We start from the raw sequence: 15,724 nt of genomic DNA on the forward strand, positions 1-15,724 counted from the left end.
AGAGTGTAAAATTAAATCATCAATAGAAAATATAAAAAAAACTATTCAAGAGGTACGACCACACCCTTTAACATGCTCCTCGATCCATCCCTCATAGTGATGAAGGATTATTTTATTTTTTACTAAAACATTATCATATTTTGTATAAAATGATTTTTTTCATATTATTTTAAGATGATAAAATAAATAATTTAAATTTAATTCAACTAAAGAAGTCAAGGATTTAAGAAGTAGACCCAACTACTCCTACACAACACAAGATATTGAACCATTTCTGGTTAATTCGAAGGTAGTTGTACCTATGACGAAACTTAGACAGATAAAACCAATTAACTAAAAAATTTATTTTCTTTAATATTAGATTTAATGTCCTAATCATATTGGCCAACTAACGAAATGAATAATTATGTATGATTTCCGAATTCGTGTACAAATGTTAAAAATGTTAAGGAATTGATAGTTTCTCCGACAAAAGAAACCCAACATCTATGTACTTTGTAGATATTTAAGGATGTACTGGATATGAAATATAAGATTATTAATATTATTATTATCAATTATCAATTATTATTTTTTTATATTAATAATTTTTTTAAAATATTAAAAATTATTACAAAACCTTAATTAGAGAAATATTGAAAAAAAATAAAATAAAAACTAGTGCCTCAGGCCAAATAAAAATTTATTTAAGGAAATAGGCCAAATCTGTCATGTGCTACCAGAAAGGAGATTATTTTGGATTTGAAAATCGTGTGCAGTAGTTAGTAAAATATGCTATTATTGCAAAAACAATAGTAATTGTGTATAGTATTAAAAGTAAATTTATATTAATCTTTAAATTGGACGCCGCCCCTCGAAATTAATGGGATCCTTCAAATATTCTATATCCAAAACATAGTAAAAAAACATGTCAATTAATCATATTAAATGACTATCCCACATAATAAACTTTGAAATATGATGTGGTTTATTATCTTAAATTACATTTTGATTGATTATTTTGAATTACGGCCAAAAATCTTACGGACAATAAGTCAGATTAAAAACTCTTTAATATGTAGTTGTAAAATGCTTTATTTGAATATGAAATGCTCAAACCACTTAGTCTATAAAATACTAGTGATTTTTTTTATCAACCCACTTTCAAAATTCTGGTGAAAACGTCTGAATCTTCTCTTAAAATACGCTATTAACTCAATCTTTTGCATTTTTAACATTCTCCCACGAATGCACGTGAATTTTGAAAAAAATAATTTCGAGAATAATTTTTAGATAAAAATGAGAAGATCAATAAAGAAATCAATCGCTTAAGTACTAATGAACATATATGAAATTAATACATAGTGGAATGAGTAATTCTTCTCTTAAACAAGTGAACGAATCTGAAACTTATTAATACAAGAGTAAACTATAACACGGTTGACTTCACCTACCAAAATCTATGAAAAATAACAAAATAGCCAATATCTTCAACATGTTGATAACACTACAGCAAAACAGGTTTTTGGCGGCGTTAATCATTCATATAGCGGTGTTTTAAAGCAACGCTAAAAACCTTTGTGGCGCAAAAAAATGGCGCTAAAGGTTATGTTTTTAGCGACCTTTTCTCATAAACGACACTAAAGGTTTTGATATTTAGCGGTGTTTTTTTAAACGCCGCTAAATATAATAATTTTTAGTGGCATTGTTTAAAAATGCCGCTAAAGGTAATGATATTTAGCGACATTTTGTTAAAATGCCGCTAAAGGTTATGAAAGTTGGCGGCATTTTTTCTCAAACGCCGCTAAAGGGTATGTTATTTAGCGGGCTATTTATCTTTTCTTTTGTGGCGTTTTGTCCCAAAAACGCCGCTAAATGTTTTGACATAATATAAGCCAAATTTAGGTCAAATTATAATTTTGGTCCTACGTTCTAATTGAAAACGTTAATTTGACATTATTTAATTCTTCAAATATATGCCGATTAAAATATGAACATTTTGAAAACATCATTTCCGACATAGAAAAGGACTGAAATACTACTAAAAAACACTTAAGTGAGATTAAATCCCAAATCTGAATATAATAAAATGACAAAAATAGTTCAACTAAATCCAATTATGAATATAGTGAGACCAAAATCTAATTATTTGAGCCCCAAAATTACATGCTTCGACTAGCAGAGATCCTAATAACCATTAGCAGCAAGGAGTTTTATACGCTAAAAAAAAGCAAGTTTTACAGTGTACAGGTTCACAAACCAAAACACAAGCAAGTTATTTTGTATTGCATAGGGAATCATGATACACAAAGATAATAAAGGTCTGCACTTGTCTCATATAACAGGCTATCAACATTGAAAGTAACATCACATGCGCCTATATAAGAGAAGAACCAACCAACGGTATCATTTGAAAAGATTTATATCGGGGTCAAGCCAACAACTCCTGCACAGAGATTACCAGAAAAAAGAAAAAGTAAATACCCACTAGGTTTGATATGTATGATGGAAAGATCACTTACTCCGACACTAAAACAGTCAAGTGTAGTATGGCAGAATCGACAATATTGGGTACAACATAAAGCATATAAATACATATACCACATCCATTGCCATGCCATGGATGTGTAACTATTTCAAACAGTTCAAGAGTCCATCTCAGATATATATATATATATGTGTGTGTGCGCGCGCATACCGCATGTCAATCTACCAAAGCATTGCCAGTGGTTAGACTAAGTTCATGTCCACCTGCAGATGCATAATAAGACATAAATATAAGCAACCAAAATAATACAATTTATTGAGCAGGCATTCTACTTATAGTTTTACCGAGTAAAGGAAACTTCTATCATATTAACAGGGTAGCTACCTCTTCACTTTGAAATCGACCCAATGTATTACGAAATAGAAATCTTCTTGGGCCTGCAATCAGTACCCCACATGAGTTTGCATTAAAGTTAAAAACCAAAGTAAACAGAAGTTAGGCACAGAAGTGAAAAGAAAGGATATAAAGACATTGAATACTTTTATCTAATAACTTGCACATGAGATCTAAATAAGGGAAAAATGAGGCACAAGGAGGATGTAACTTGGAAAAAATTGATGAAACTTAGCCTCATAAGCCAAGAAGTATATATTATCACAAGACATGAAAAATCTTAAATCTAACGCCAAACTTAATGAACCTTTAAAAATGCATATAAATTTCTCTTATTTATAAGGCGTAAAATGTATGTCCACAAGAAGGAAATGACTTCTGAAAATATATGAACAAAAGAGACCAACTTATTTAACAACTATGGGAAAAGCAAGATGGTGGAAGCCCGTCGTTCAAAATTGCCAAAGAAGATTCCTGAGCAGACCTACTAACAACAACAGAATGATTGTGTTACCTCACAAGCATAGCTTTTAACGGCACTAACTAGTTTTACCCGTTTGATCACAACCATAAACTAATACACGACATCCGAATAACACATTTCAATAGAGAAAAAAGACTGACAATTATGAAGAAAATATATAAGAATCAGAAACAAAATCTTTTGAACTTGAAACCTCAATTGTTTATACCAAAGCAAAAATGCTGCAAACATTGTTTTCTTCATTGGTTTCCAAATCAGAGAAGAGCCCAGTGTTGGAGGAAATTATAGAGTGAGAAATGACAATCAGGAAAGAACAAACCTCACATAGGAAAGAGAGCAGCAGAAATATTAATCCCAACAACTGCACCTGGGTGTTCCTTTGCACTCATCAACCCTCTTTTTTGTAATTAAAAAAGGTTACTAATTATCCAGTTATTAAAAACTCAAAAATTAATTAAAATGAAAAATAAAAAACCTTTAAGTTTATTGAAAAAGGCATCCTCATACTGGGAAGATGCTTGTGGTAGAAAATCCTTCAAAACCCAAAAATTCATAATCATTTTGTAAAAAAAAATATTCCTAAAGAATTACATGATATTAAACTATTACTACTATTGTAATTCTTAGATGATAAGAAAGAAATAAGAAACCTGGAAAGAACGTAGATTGGTAGATGAGTTATGGAGAAGGGAACGAGCAAAGCGAATGGCTGAGTCTTTCGAATCTTTAAGGCTTCCGATGGCCTGCAATTCCTCTACCAATGGCTTTGTTGCAGAATTGTTTTTCAATTGTTAGAACGGTTATCGATTTGGCATCACTGGCTCCATGGCTGTCAGATGAGGATGGAAACTTTGCTTAAAGACTAACAGTGAGGGAAATTTCTTGTTATTAACAACTGAAACAAAGAGAAATAGATTTAAAATTGAAAATACCTTTCGAGATAGTCGAGAAAGGAGAGGGAATGATCATTGAGAACGGAAGGATTAGATCTGTAGAGCTGGATGAACTTCTTGAGCTTGCTCAATTTCGCTGGATCTATTAGGTTTCAATTTCCATAGAGAGATGTTTCATTTAGGGGTTTATGTTTAACTTCCGACTGGAATGAAAAAATAAGTGAAGTGGGAAAAATGAAAAAATGTTAAAGGGGTAAAAACTATAAACTTGCGGCATTTGTAAGTGCCACTAAATACGAGTCTATAGCGGCATTTGTATAAAAACGCCACTAAATTATGAGTATATATCGATGTTTATATAAAAATGCCACTAAAGTACGAGTCTATAGTGTCGTTTACATAAAAACGCCACTAAAGTACAAGACTATAGTGGCATTTGTGTAAAAACGCCACTAAATTATGAGTCTATAACGACGTTTATATAAAAACGCCACTAAAGTAAGAGTCTATAGTGATGTTTGTATAAAAACGCCACTTAAGTTATTCTTTTTTATTTGCTTATTTAGGGTTATTGAAACAAATAGGAGAGAAATTAACCGCATTTACAGGAGATCAAGGCCATTGCCTTGGCGACGATCATTTGGGCGACCTGGGACTGCGCCACTTCATGTTATCGCTGAAAGGAAGCTTTAATGGTGTGCCAAGTACTTTATGCCGACCAACTTTGCTATCTGATTATTCTTTGGATTTTGGGATTAAAAAAGAAAAAAAGAAAATGGTTGATGGGAAAATTTTGGGTTTCTTTTTGTAGTGTGTAATCGAAGAGTGCAAGTTATTCCTATATCTCATGGGATTAGTTCTCAGCAGGTATGTTTACATGGTTTAAGGTTGACAATTTTTGGATTATTGTCATTTATTTAATTTGTTTTTATGGGGCAAATGCAAGAAGAAAAATTAATCAAGATAACTTGAACCAACTGAGTAGTTTAATTTATGATATTGATGTGTTCTCTCATTGCTTTCAGAATGTACCTATAGATATTTTTGGTAAAGAGAAAATTATGCAAAGAATAGAACCATCGTTATCGTTATCGTTATCGTTATCGATTACTTAAGTTGAAGGCATACTCACTAATAGAGTTTATTTCATCGTTATCGATTACTTAATTTGTATTGAAATAGCCCTTAAGGTGCGTTTGGTTCACGAAATGTAGGATTACCGGCGGGAATAAGATTACCAGCGGGAATAAGATTACTGAGAATGTTGTATTTTGTGTTTGGTTCGTCTAGCAAGCATGTAAGATTACAATGTTTGATTAAAATAATAAAAGATTATTGGAATGTATATTTTACCAATTTGTCCTTATTATATATTTGTTTTTTTAACAAGTTGAATTCTACTAAAATATTACTATAATCAATTTATATATATTTTTTAAAAAAAATTAAATTAATTAAATTTATATAATTTTTTTTACAAAATTGAAAAGATATATATGTTTAATTAAATTTATATAATTTTTTTTACTACGATCCCTTTCAAGTATAACTAGATTATCAATCAAGCTTTTAGCTTCACGAGAAATGAATCTCAATAACACGATTCATTAAGATGTTTGATTAAAGGTTTAAAAACATTTTAATGTTAACTACTAGGATTATGTGTACATTATAACAATACTTTGAAAATATTATACTTCCAATAATTTTAATATATTTAATTTGAGAAACACTATTTTCTTTATTCTTTATCAAATGAATGCTAGATTCATAAAGAATCTTAATTTTACTTCATAATTATTAAATTTCTTTAACACATTTTTAATGTATTGACATTAATTCATAAGATTCTCTTTTCAATTTTATAAACTTATAAGATTTACAAGTCTTAAATTAGTGACGTCAAATTTTTAATTCTTTCAGATCAAATATTTATTTTATAACTTTTGAGAATGTTAAAAATAAAACGATATATTAAAGAAACGTAAATAAAAATAGAAGACTTATTTTATAAGATAAAAACATATTTATCCAAGCAAATTTTTAAAGGTGAGGGACTACCACCGTAACACGTGTCGTGATCTTAAAAAGTTTGACAATTCTATTTTTGTTCCCATAAAAAGTCAAAGGATCCAACGGTTCCTTCTTCTTCTTCTTCTTCTTCTCAAATCTTCACGAGCTTCTCTGCTTTGACCACAGGATTAGCGCGTGCGATCTTCTCTCTCCCAGCCTTCTTGAAATCGAACGTGCATCCGTGATTCTCCGGGTACCTGTGAGACCCGCAAAACGTAATCCCGCACTTGCACTTGAACCCCGTCAACCCGACCCGTTTCCTGCAAACCATGCACCGATTTGGCTGTTGCTGCTGCCGCTGTTCCGCCGCCGGGGAAATTGCGACAGCCGAAACTCCTTTTACCTCAGGTAAAGTCAGAAGAGGTACCTGAGAAACGGATTCGACGACCGTTGACGAAGAAGAAGGAAAGAGAGAGATAGACGATTTGGCGGAAGAAGCTTGTTGTTGTTCTTTAAGACGGAAATCTCCGTAACATTTCGAGCAAAGGTTCATCGTGGCCGGACTTCCTACGAAACCGCAGTTATTAGCGCAAAGACGGTGGCCTTCCGGCGCTTGGCATCTATGCTCCTCCGCCATCTTGTATTTTTCTTCGAAATCTGAGTAATTACCTTTAATTTGCCTTTGAAAAGAGATTTGCGAGATCTAAACACAAACGGTCAAAAATCGAAATTTAGAAACAGCGAAAAATATAAAACAGAACAGAAGTAAATAAAATAAAATAAAAAAGATAAAATACCTTTGAATTTTGAAAGCAAAAAGAGAATATGAAACAAAGGAAAGAATTATCAGAAAGGAAGGGTGATATTAAAGGGGAAGGGATGAGAGGATTAAAGGGGTAGAGGAAACAGCGATTAAGAGGATGACAAAAAAGAGTAATAATGTAGACACATTTTTGTCAATATTTTTTATTTTATTTTATCTTATACAGACATAATATATAGTATATAATTTTTAAAACACTTTTAAAAACTATATAATATATAGTTTTTAAAACATTTTGAAAACTATATAATATATAGTTTTTAAAATATTTTTAAAATATATATATAATATATAGTTTTTTAAAAACATTTTGAAAAATATATATAGTTTTAAAATATTTTTTAAAAATATATTATATTATATGGTTTTGAAAAGCATTTTTAAAATCATATATAAAATATAGTTTTAAAAATATTTTTTTATTATTTTATTTATTTTTTATTATTACTATTTAATTGTTATTTTTTTTCTCATTTTAGGTGTTTAAATAAGTCCAACAGAGTCCAAAAGAGTCGATTTTGGGCCAAATTCAGTCTGTTAAAGTTTAGGGTTTAAGAACCCTAAAATGGTATCAATAAGGGCGCCGCATAGAAGGGGTCAAGGGACACACATGACAAATCCGCGCCAGTCAAACGGTTGAAGACCAGGTGAAACGACCGGCTGATAATCCTGGGACTGACCCTTCCCTGGTCGACCGGCCTCACAACGGCCACAATCCCCCTCATCTCGGGGCTAACAACAACCACACCGGGGTTATAAAAGCCCCCGTTGAGAACACTGCCAGGGGAACACAACAACCATCACAATGAGCCAACAACAGAGAACAAACGACGAACACAACCACAGAACCCACGACATCGACACAAAAACAACAAACTGAGAACCCATCGCAGAAATAAATCGCACCATAGAATAACCAGAACAATAGAGGAACCACAAGCCAACAACAATCAAACCACTATAGAAACAACCCAAGAACGATCAAAGAACACACGCATAGAACACAAAACCAACAACAAGGGAGCTCATTCGGCAGAAGCGAAAAAACAAAGAAATACGAAAGGATACTTTGTAGATCTACGGACTCTGAGGCGTTTCCAGGAAAAACGAAGCTCGGATTTGTATCCGGGGGTGAAAAACGCATCGAAAGGTGACACCTTTTTGCTCCTACGACGGACGGCAGTCGCCGTCGATCAACAGCGACCTAGGCGGTGGAGCTACGTCGTTTTGGCCCTAAACATTCCGTTTTTTGAACAAAAAAGGGGGATAATATCCCTTTTAGTCCCCCATGCTTTGTAATCTGGACGTTTAATCATTTAATAGAATTTTGGATTTCTGTTTTGGGCACTCATTCATTCTCCGTTTATATATTAGTCCATTTTTATTTATTTTATTTATTATTTTTTCATTTTTAATCTAACCGTTTTTATTTTATTTTATTATTGTTTTTTTCCTCATTAGTACTATTGTTATTTTTTTCTCTATTTATTTTATTATTATCACGATATTTATTTATTTTATATTTTATATATTTTTTACTTTTATTTATTTTCTTTTGACTTCTTTTTTATTTTCCTTATTTTTTTATATCCATTCTTTCTTTTTGTTCTTTTGACTTATTTATTTATTTATTTTATTTCTATTTATTTTCTTTTTTCCCTTTTGGTTTATTATTTTAGTATTTTATTTATTTATTTATTTACTTTTACTTTTTTGTTTTATTCTTGGATTTATTTAATATTTTATTATTATTTTTTATCTAACATTTTTGACGTTTTTAGAAGAATTTCAGCCAATCAAAGGTAAGCAATTTAATTTGGTTTTTTTAATTTTAATTTCAATTTTAAATTTTCGCAACTAAGACAACCGAAAAATTAATTGGTACCGAAAGGGCAGTTCAAGGGTGCTAATACTTCCTTGACCGTAACTGACTCCTAAACCCGATACATTTATGGTAAAATGAAAATAATGTAAGATGGTGTCCGATCTACCTAAACATCGTTTTAAAATGATCGGTGGCGACTCTAACCCAATATTTTAAGTCGAAGCCAAATTCCAAGCCCACCCGAAAGTCGATCGCGACAGCTTGGCAACTCTACTGGGGACATGTAAGTGAGTTAGGCCGAAATTAATTTTCGGTTGTCTTTTTATGCGAAAATGGTAAATTTTAATTTTAATTTATTTATTCGATTCTAATTATTTATCTTTGATTATTTTTCAAATAAATAGTTGTACTGACGTTTTTTAATGATATCAGATTTTTCAAAATGTTCATCTCAGACTTTATACCCGAGCTCCAAACCCGTCTTAAGTGGAGGTGAAAGCGACGCTCTCGTGAGAACTTATTCTCTGTATGGGCCTAGCAAGTAACCTTCGGGATTCATATATCTTATGCTTTCGTGTGAATTTATTCTCCGTATGGGCATAAGGGAATGTATCCTCTCGAGTTTAACTTAGTCCACGCAAGCTTATAATGGGCTTAGGACTAAGGGTCTGGCAAGCCCAAATGGCCACCAGCAATGAGAACTTGAGTACTCTCTTTAGAACCTAAATCGGGAGAGTACAGGGAATTAGAGCCCACCCCAAAACCTCATTTCAAAACCTAGGATGCTTGAATTATTTCCTGCTTTACTTTCTGTTCAAAGCATGCGAACTAGACAAATAAGCGATTAGGGTTTGTTTGAAATTAGCATACGGGATAGAGATCATGTCCGAGTAGGAATACTAAGCATGTGGGTAGATATCATGTGGGGTAGGACTTTTATTTTCATGATTGATTTAATTATTTTTACCTCACTAACTCTTTTCATTTTTGTTCTCTTTTTTTTATTTTCATCATTTGCATCATTCAAAAGAGGTGTTGATCCACAAAAAACGTGTTTGTTAAACGTAAATAATATACATTAATAGACAAAGGGGTTATAATACAAAGAGATAAAAATCTCAGAAGTCCAACTATGGTCAAAGAATACTCAGGGGCAAAGGTTACAGGGGCAAGACGAGAAAAAGGTTATTGACCTGGAGAGTCCCTTCAAAGACAACATGCCATTGTTGACAAATCCAAGAAGTGAGTTTCATATAGTTCTTTTCAATGGAGGCTTCCAAAGGCGTTTCCGTTAGGGAACAGACTCAACAGAGAGTTAAAGCAGAAGATGCAGTCCTTCAAGACTTTTTTTGGCAAGCAGCTCGTCACTTGCACAGTTTCGCCAAAGGAACCGGAACGGTTCGACAGGGTATTCAATTGGTAATAGAAAAAAGACGGAAGACGAATCAACTTGTCAGAGGCTGTTCGGGATTTATACCATAAAAAAAATTTATCTCTTAAAGACGTAACACTTTTGTCACCAATGAGGATTATTTATAATAACAGACACATCTTTTGGATCAATGCCTCAAACATTGCATGCATTATGCATTTAAACATATTTTTCATTTTGTTATTTTCATTTCTTTACATTCGCATTATTTTTTCTCTTTTTTATTATATTCACATGTCTCATAAAAAATGGGAACATTTCGATCCTATTCCCATGACTTACAAGGAACTTTACCAAAAACTTTTTGACACTCACGTAGTGTCGCCATACCCGGTGGAACCCATGAAGCCCCATACCCCAGGCAGTATGATTGCGAATATCATGGCAATGTCCCAAGGCACACTATCAAGAACTATTTCACATTCAAGAGAATTGTACAAAAGATGTGTAGCAAGAATTGGGTCGACTTCAGCAACTCGGGGGCATCCAAGTGAAGAAGATCATTTCATCATTTGAGGCATTTTGTTTGAATTTATTTTTTTCATCTTTTCTCAAGTTTTTTTGTAAATACATTTGAATAAAATTATGTTACTTTAAAGATGACGAGCAACGAATCAAATTTGCAAACTTGCAATTCTTTGAATATCAGCTGAATTTAAAAAACTCAGTAAATGATTCAGAGTTACAGATCTTTGACAAAGTAACAAAACAAGGACTTTACCCCGAAAGGCCCGAACACCATATATTTCCCTTACAAGAACCGATATAGCCTTGTCCTCTCATAAAAGAATGAAAAGAGGCTTGGTATTTAGATGTGCATAAGTGCGGACAACATGGGGCATCTTTTTCATATGACATTTCTATACTTTTTGTTTAAGACGTTCATTGATGATAATAATCTTCACAGATGGAATAGTCGAGTAAACAAATCTAGTTTATGTTAGTTGTTTGGAAATTGTACTCTAAAGATGAGATTCCTTGACTTTCAAAAACACCTAGACTATAACAGGTTATTCTTGACAAACTTATGAAATTGGACACGTATACCCAGATTATAATATTATATATATATATATATACAATAAAGCTTGAGCTGTCACTATAAAACAATTGGTTAAACGCCCCCGCTTTATGGATAAGATTCATCTAGCCTAATAAAGGTGATTATAATATACAATAAAGATTGAGTTGTCCCTCTAGAGCAATTGGTTAAATGCTCCGGCTTTATGGTTAATATTCAGCTAGCCTAATAATGGTGATTATAATATCTATACAATGATATAAGTTGTCCCTCTAGAGTAATTGGTTAAACGCCCCGGCTTTATGGATTCAGCTAGCCAGACAATGGCAAATTTAAATAAGGAGTTTCGATAAAAATGGACTAAGGGAGTTAAGGAACACCTGTTATAGTCAAATTCACACGAGCACTCAAGAATTTCATTTTTAGACCGATATTTCTACACTACCTTTGTTAGAGGAGCTTACAAAACTTGAACAAATGAAAGATTTTAGAGAACCGAAATAGAAGGTCCAGTAATTGATAATGCTAGTTGCTTCATTTTGTCTGCATCCAATTAAAATGCCAAGCTAAAAAAAGCATGTTGCAATGACCGAAAAAATGACATTTTGTTATGGCTGAAACCTTAGGTCAACCTAAAGCCAACTCATCCACTTGAATATTTGTCAAAGAGCTATAACTCAGAAAACATTAAAAGAGCTATTGATTCATTTGATATTCTTTGAACTCACGTTTTTAATTTGATTCGATTTGATTACGAGCCTGAATTAAGGGGACAATGTTTTACATAATTCTTCTATTTTCATATCCTTTTATCCCTCCTAAATAAGGGAAAGAAAAAAAATATTTTCAAACAGGACAATCTCAAATGTGAAAGGCTGCAATCCGAGAAGAAAATAGGGCATGATCGATTCCAAGGATCAAGATCAGCAGACAAAGCACGAGACTCCATCCAAGGCTAATTCATATTGCATGCATCTTAGACATACTTAAGAGCATTACATTTATCATTTTTCACATGCATAATTTTTTGCATCTTTCAGAGTCAAGTTTCGACTTCATGACGAAAGATACTCGATTCGAAATCTCCTTTAAAGATCAATGGTGGTTGCTTGACTCAGCAGTGAGAAGCTACACCTCAACCGACTTGACATACCTACAGATCTCAGAATTAATTTCAAATGGGTTCGAGAGCCAATTCAGAACGAATCCAGATCAGCTTAACTCAATAACGAGTAGCAGATTTCCAATTAACATTTTCAAGCCAGATTTTAATTCCACGACGGAAGATATTCGTCTGACATAATTTATCAGTGGGCTTTCCCGTGAAGGGGAGTCATCCAAAAATCATATTACTTGGTTCAGACCCGCTCAAAGGAACCACCTGAAGAATTATGACCGGCTTAGACCCGTGAAGGGAAGCCATTTCTAAAGAAATCATTTGCAACATAGCTCAAGGCAAGAAGGGCTATTTGCCAACAAAAGACCTTCGAGTTCGACTACGCTCAGCTCCAAGGCACATCATTTACAGCATAATTCAAGGCTAGAAGGGTTATTTGCCAACCAAATACCTTCGAGTTCGACTAAGCTCAGCTTCAAGGCACATTATTTGCAACATAGCTCAAGGCAAGAAGGGTTATTTGCCAATAAAAGACCTTCGAGTTCGACTACGCTCAGCTCAAAGGCACATCATTTGTAGCATAACTCAAGGCTAGAAGGGTTATTTGCCAACCAAAGACCTTCGAGTTCGACTACGCTCAGCTCCAAGGCACATCATTTGCAACATAGCTCAAGGAAGGAAGGGCTAATTGCCAACAAAAGACCTTCGAGTTCGACTACGCTCAGCTCCAAGGCACATTATTTGCATCATAACTCAAGGCTAGAAGGGTTATCTGCCAACAAAAGACCTTCGAGTTCAATTACACTCAGCTCAAAGGCACAACATTTGCAGCATAGCTCAAGACGAGAATGACTATCTGCCAACAAAAGACCTTCAAGTTCGACTACGCTCAGCTCCAATACACATCATTTGCAGCATAACTCAAGGCTAGAAGGGTTATCTGCCAACTAAAGACCTTCGAGTTCGACTACGCTCAGCTCCAAGGAATATCATTTGCAGCATAGCTTAGGCTAGAAGCGCTATCTGCCACCAAAAGAACTTCGAGTTCGACTACACTCAACTCCAAGGCATATCATTTGCAGCATAACTCAAGGCTAGAAGGGTTATCTACCAACCAAAGACCTTCGAGTTCGACTACGCTCAGCTTCAAGGCATATCATTTGCAGCATAGCTCAAGGCGAGAAGGGTTATCTGCCAACAAATGACCTTCGAGTTCGATTCCATTCAGCTCAAAGGCATATCCAATTTACAGCATAACTCAAGGCGAGAAGGGTTATCTGTCAGCCAATACCTTCGAGTTCGATTCCATTCAGCTCAAGGGCGTGTCAAATTTACAGTATAGCTTAAGTCGAAAAAAGCTATCTAACAAAAAAAAATTGTCGAGTTCGATTCCATTCAGCTCGATGACACATCATTCACACTACTGCCTGTTGGTAGCCGAGGTTTTTAAGTCGAGATGATGACCTGGGTTAGCCGTGCCTTAGTGACAAGAAATTGTTTTCCGGCATCACAACTTAAGTCGAGAAAAGCTATCTGTCAACGAAGACCTTTCGAGTTCAATTTCATTCAGCTCGAGGGTCTATCAACCACAGGGTAGAATCAAAGAATTATTTTCTGGTCGAATTTTTAAACCGAGAAGAAGACTGAAAGGCAACGAGAAGCCACATTCTAATTCAAATTACGAACTACGGCTTCAATCTCATGTCGTTTCAAGATGGACTCGACTTCGCAACGGAGGAGCCATCCGCAACTCAATTCGACAGGGAGTTATTCTTCAACTCGACAGGGAGTTATTCTTCAACTCCACCGAACGAAAATTTTTGTCTTTTTATCTTTGTCCTATTTTTCGTTTTACGGAAAATGACAAAGTGGGGCAGCCGTAGACACTCATTTTCGTCTATATTTTTTATTTTATTTTATTTTATACATATACATATAGTTTGCATATGCATATACATATGCATATGCAAACTATATGTATATGTATATGCATATGCATATGTATATGCAAACTATATGTATATGGATATGTATATATACATATACATATACATATACATATACATATACATATACATATACATATACATATACATATACATATACATATACATATACATATACATATACATATACATATACATATACATATACATATACATATACATATACATATACATATACATATACATATACATATACATATACATATACATATACATATACATATACATATACATATACATATACATATACATATACATATACATATACATATACATATACATATACATATACATATACATATACATATACATATACATATACATATACATATACATATACATATACATATACATATACATATACATATACATATACATATACATATACATATACATATACATACATATACATATACATATACATATACATATACATATACATATACATACATATACATATACATATACATATACATATACATACATATACATATACATATACATATACATATACATATACATATACATATACATATACATATACATATACATATACATATACATATACATATACATATACATATACATATACATATACATATACATATACATACATATACATATACATATACATATACATATACATATACATATACATATACATATACATATACATATACATATACATATACATATACATATACATATACATATACATATACATATACATACATATACATATACATATACATATACATATACATATATATACATATACATATACATATACATATACATATACATATACATATACATATACATATACATATACATATACATATACATATACATATACATATACATATACATATACATATACATATACATATACATATACATATACATATACATATACATATACATACATATACATATACATATACATATACATATACATATACATATACATTCCGTTTTTTGAACAAAAAGGGAATAATATCCCTTTTAGTCCCCCATGCTTTGTAATATGGACGTTTAATCATTTAATGGAATTTTAGATTTCTGTTTTGGGCACTCATTCATTCTTCGTTTATATATTAGTCCTTTTTTTCATTTTTTATCTAACCGTGTTTATTTTATTATTGTTTTTCCTCATTATTATTATTGTTATTTTTTTCTCTATTTATTTTATTATTATCACGATATTTATTTATTTTATATATTATATTTTTTTACTTTTATTTATTTTC

General features: G+C 32.5%; 1 protein-coding gene and 1 pseudogene across 2 annotated transcripts; both read right to left on the reverse strand.

Annotated features, from left to right (window-relative positions):
- Window positions 1–2,410: 2,410 nt before the first annotated feature.
- LOC120192855 lies at window positions 2,411–4,135 on the reverse strand (annotated as a pseudogene).
- A 2,258-nt stretch (window positions 4,136–6,393) lies between these two features.
- On the reverse strand, window positions 6,394–7,154 carry LOC120192877 (zinc finger A20 and AN1 domain-containing stress-associated protein 6-like). 2 transcript variants are annotated; one of them, XM_039195576.1, is made up of 2 exons: window positions 7,048–7,154; window positions 6,394–6,953 (listed from the first exon to the last, which is right to left on the reverse strand). In XM_039195576.1, exon 2 carries the CDS (start codon window positions 6,885–6,887, stop codon window positions 6,402–6,404), a length of 486 nt encoding a protein of 161 aa, XP_039051507.1. In that variant the 5' UTR covers window positions 6,888–6,953; window positions 7,048–7,154; the 3' UTR covers window positions 6,394–6,401. The 2 variants fall into 2 exon arrangements, with proteins under 2 accessions (XP_039051507.1, XP_039051508.1); XM_039195577.1 differs by having other exon boundaries at window positions 6,394–6,944; window positions 7,048–7,147.
- Between the last annotated feature and the right edge of the window lie 8,570 nt (window positions 7,155–15,724).

Source organism: Hibiscus syriacus, unplaced genomic scaffold (genome assembly GCF_006381635.1).
Source record: "Hibiscus syriacus cultivar Baekdansim isolate YM2019G1 unplaced genomic scaffold, ASM638163v2 tig00116982_pilon, whole genome shotgun sequence".
NCBI classification, from domain to species: Eukaryota; Viridiplantae; Streptophyta; class Magnoliopsida; order Malvales; family Malvaceae; genus Hibiscus; species Hibiscus syriacus.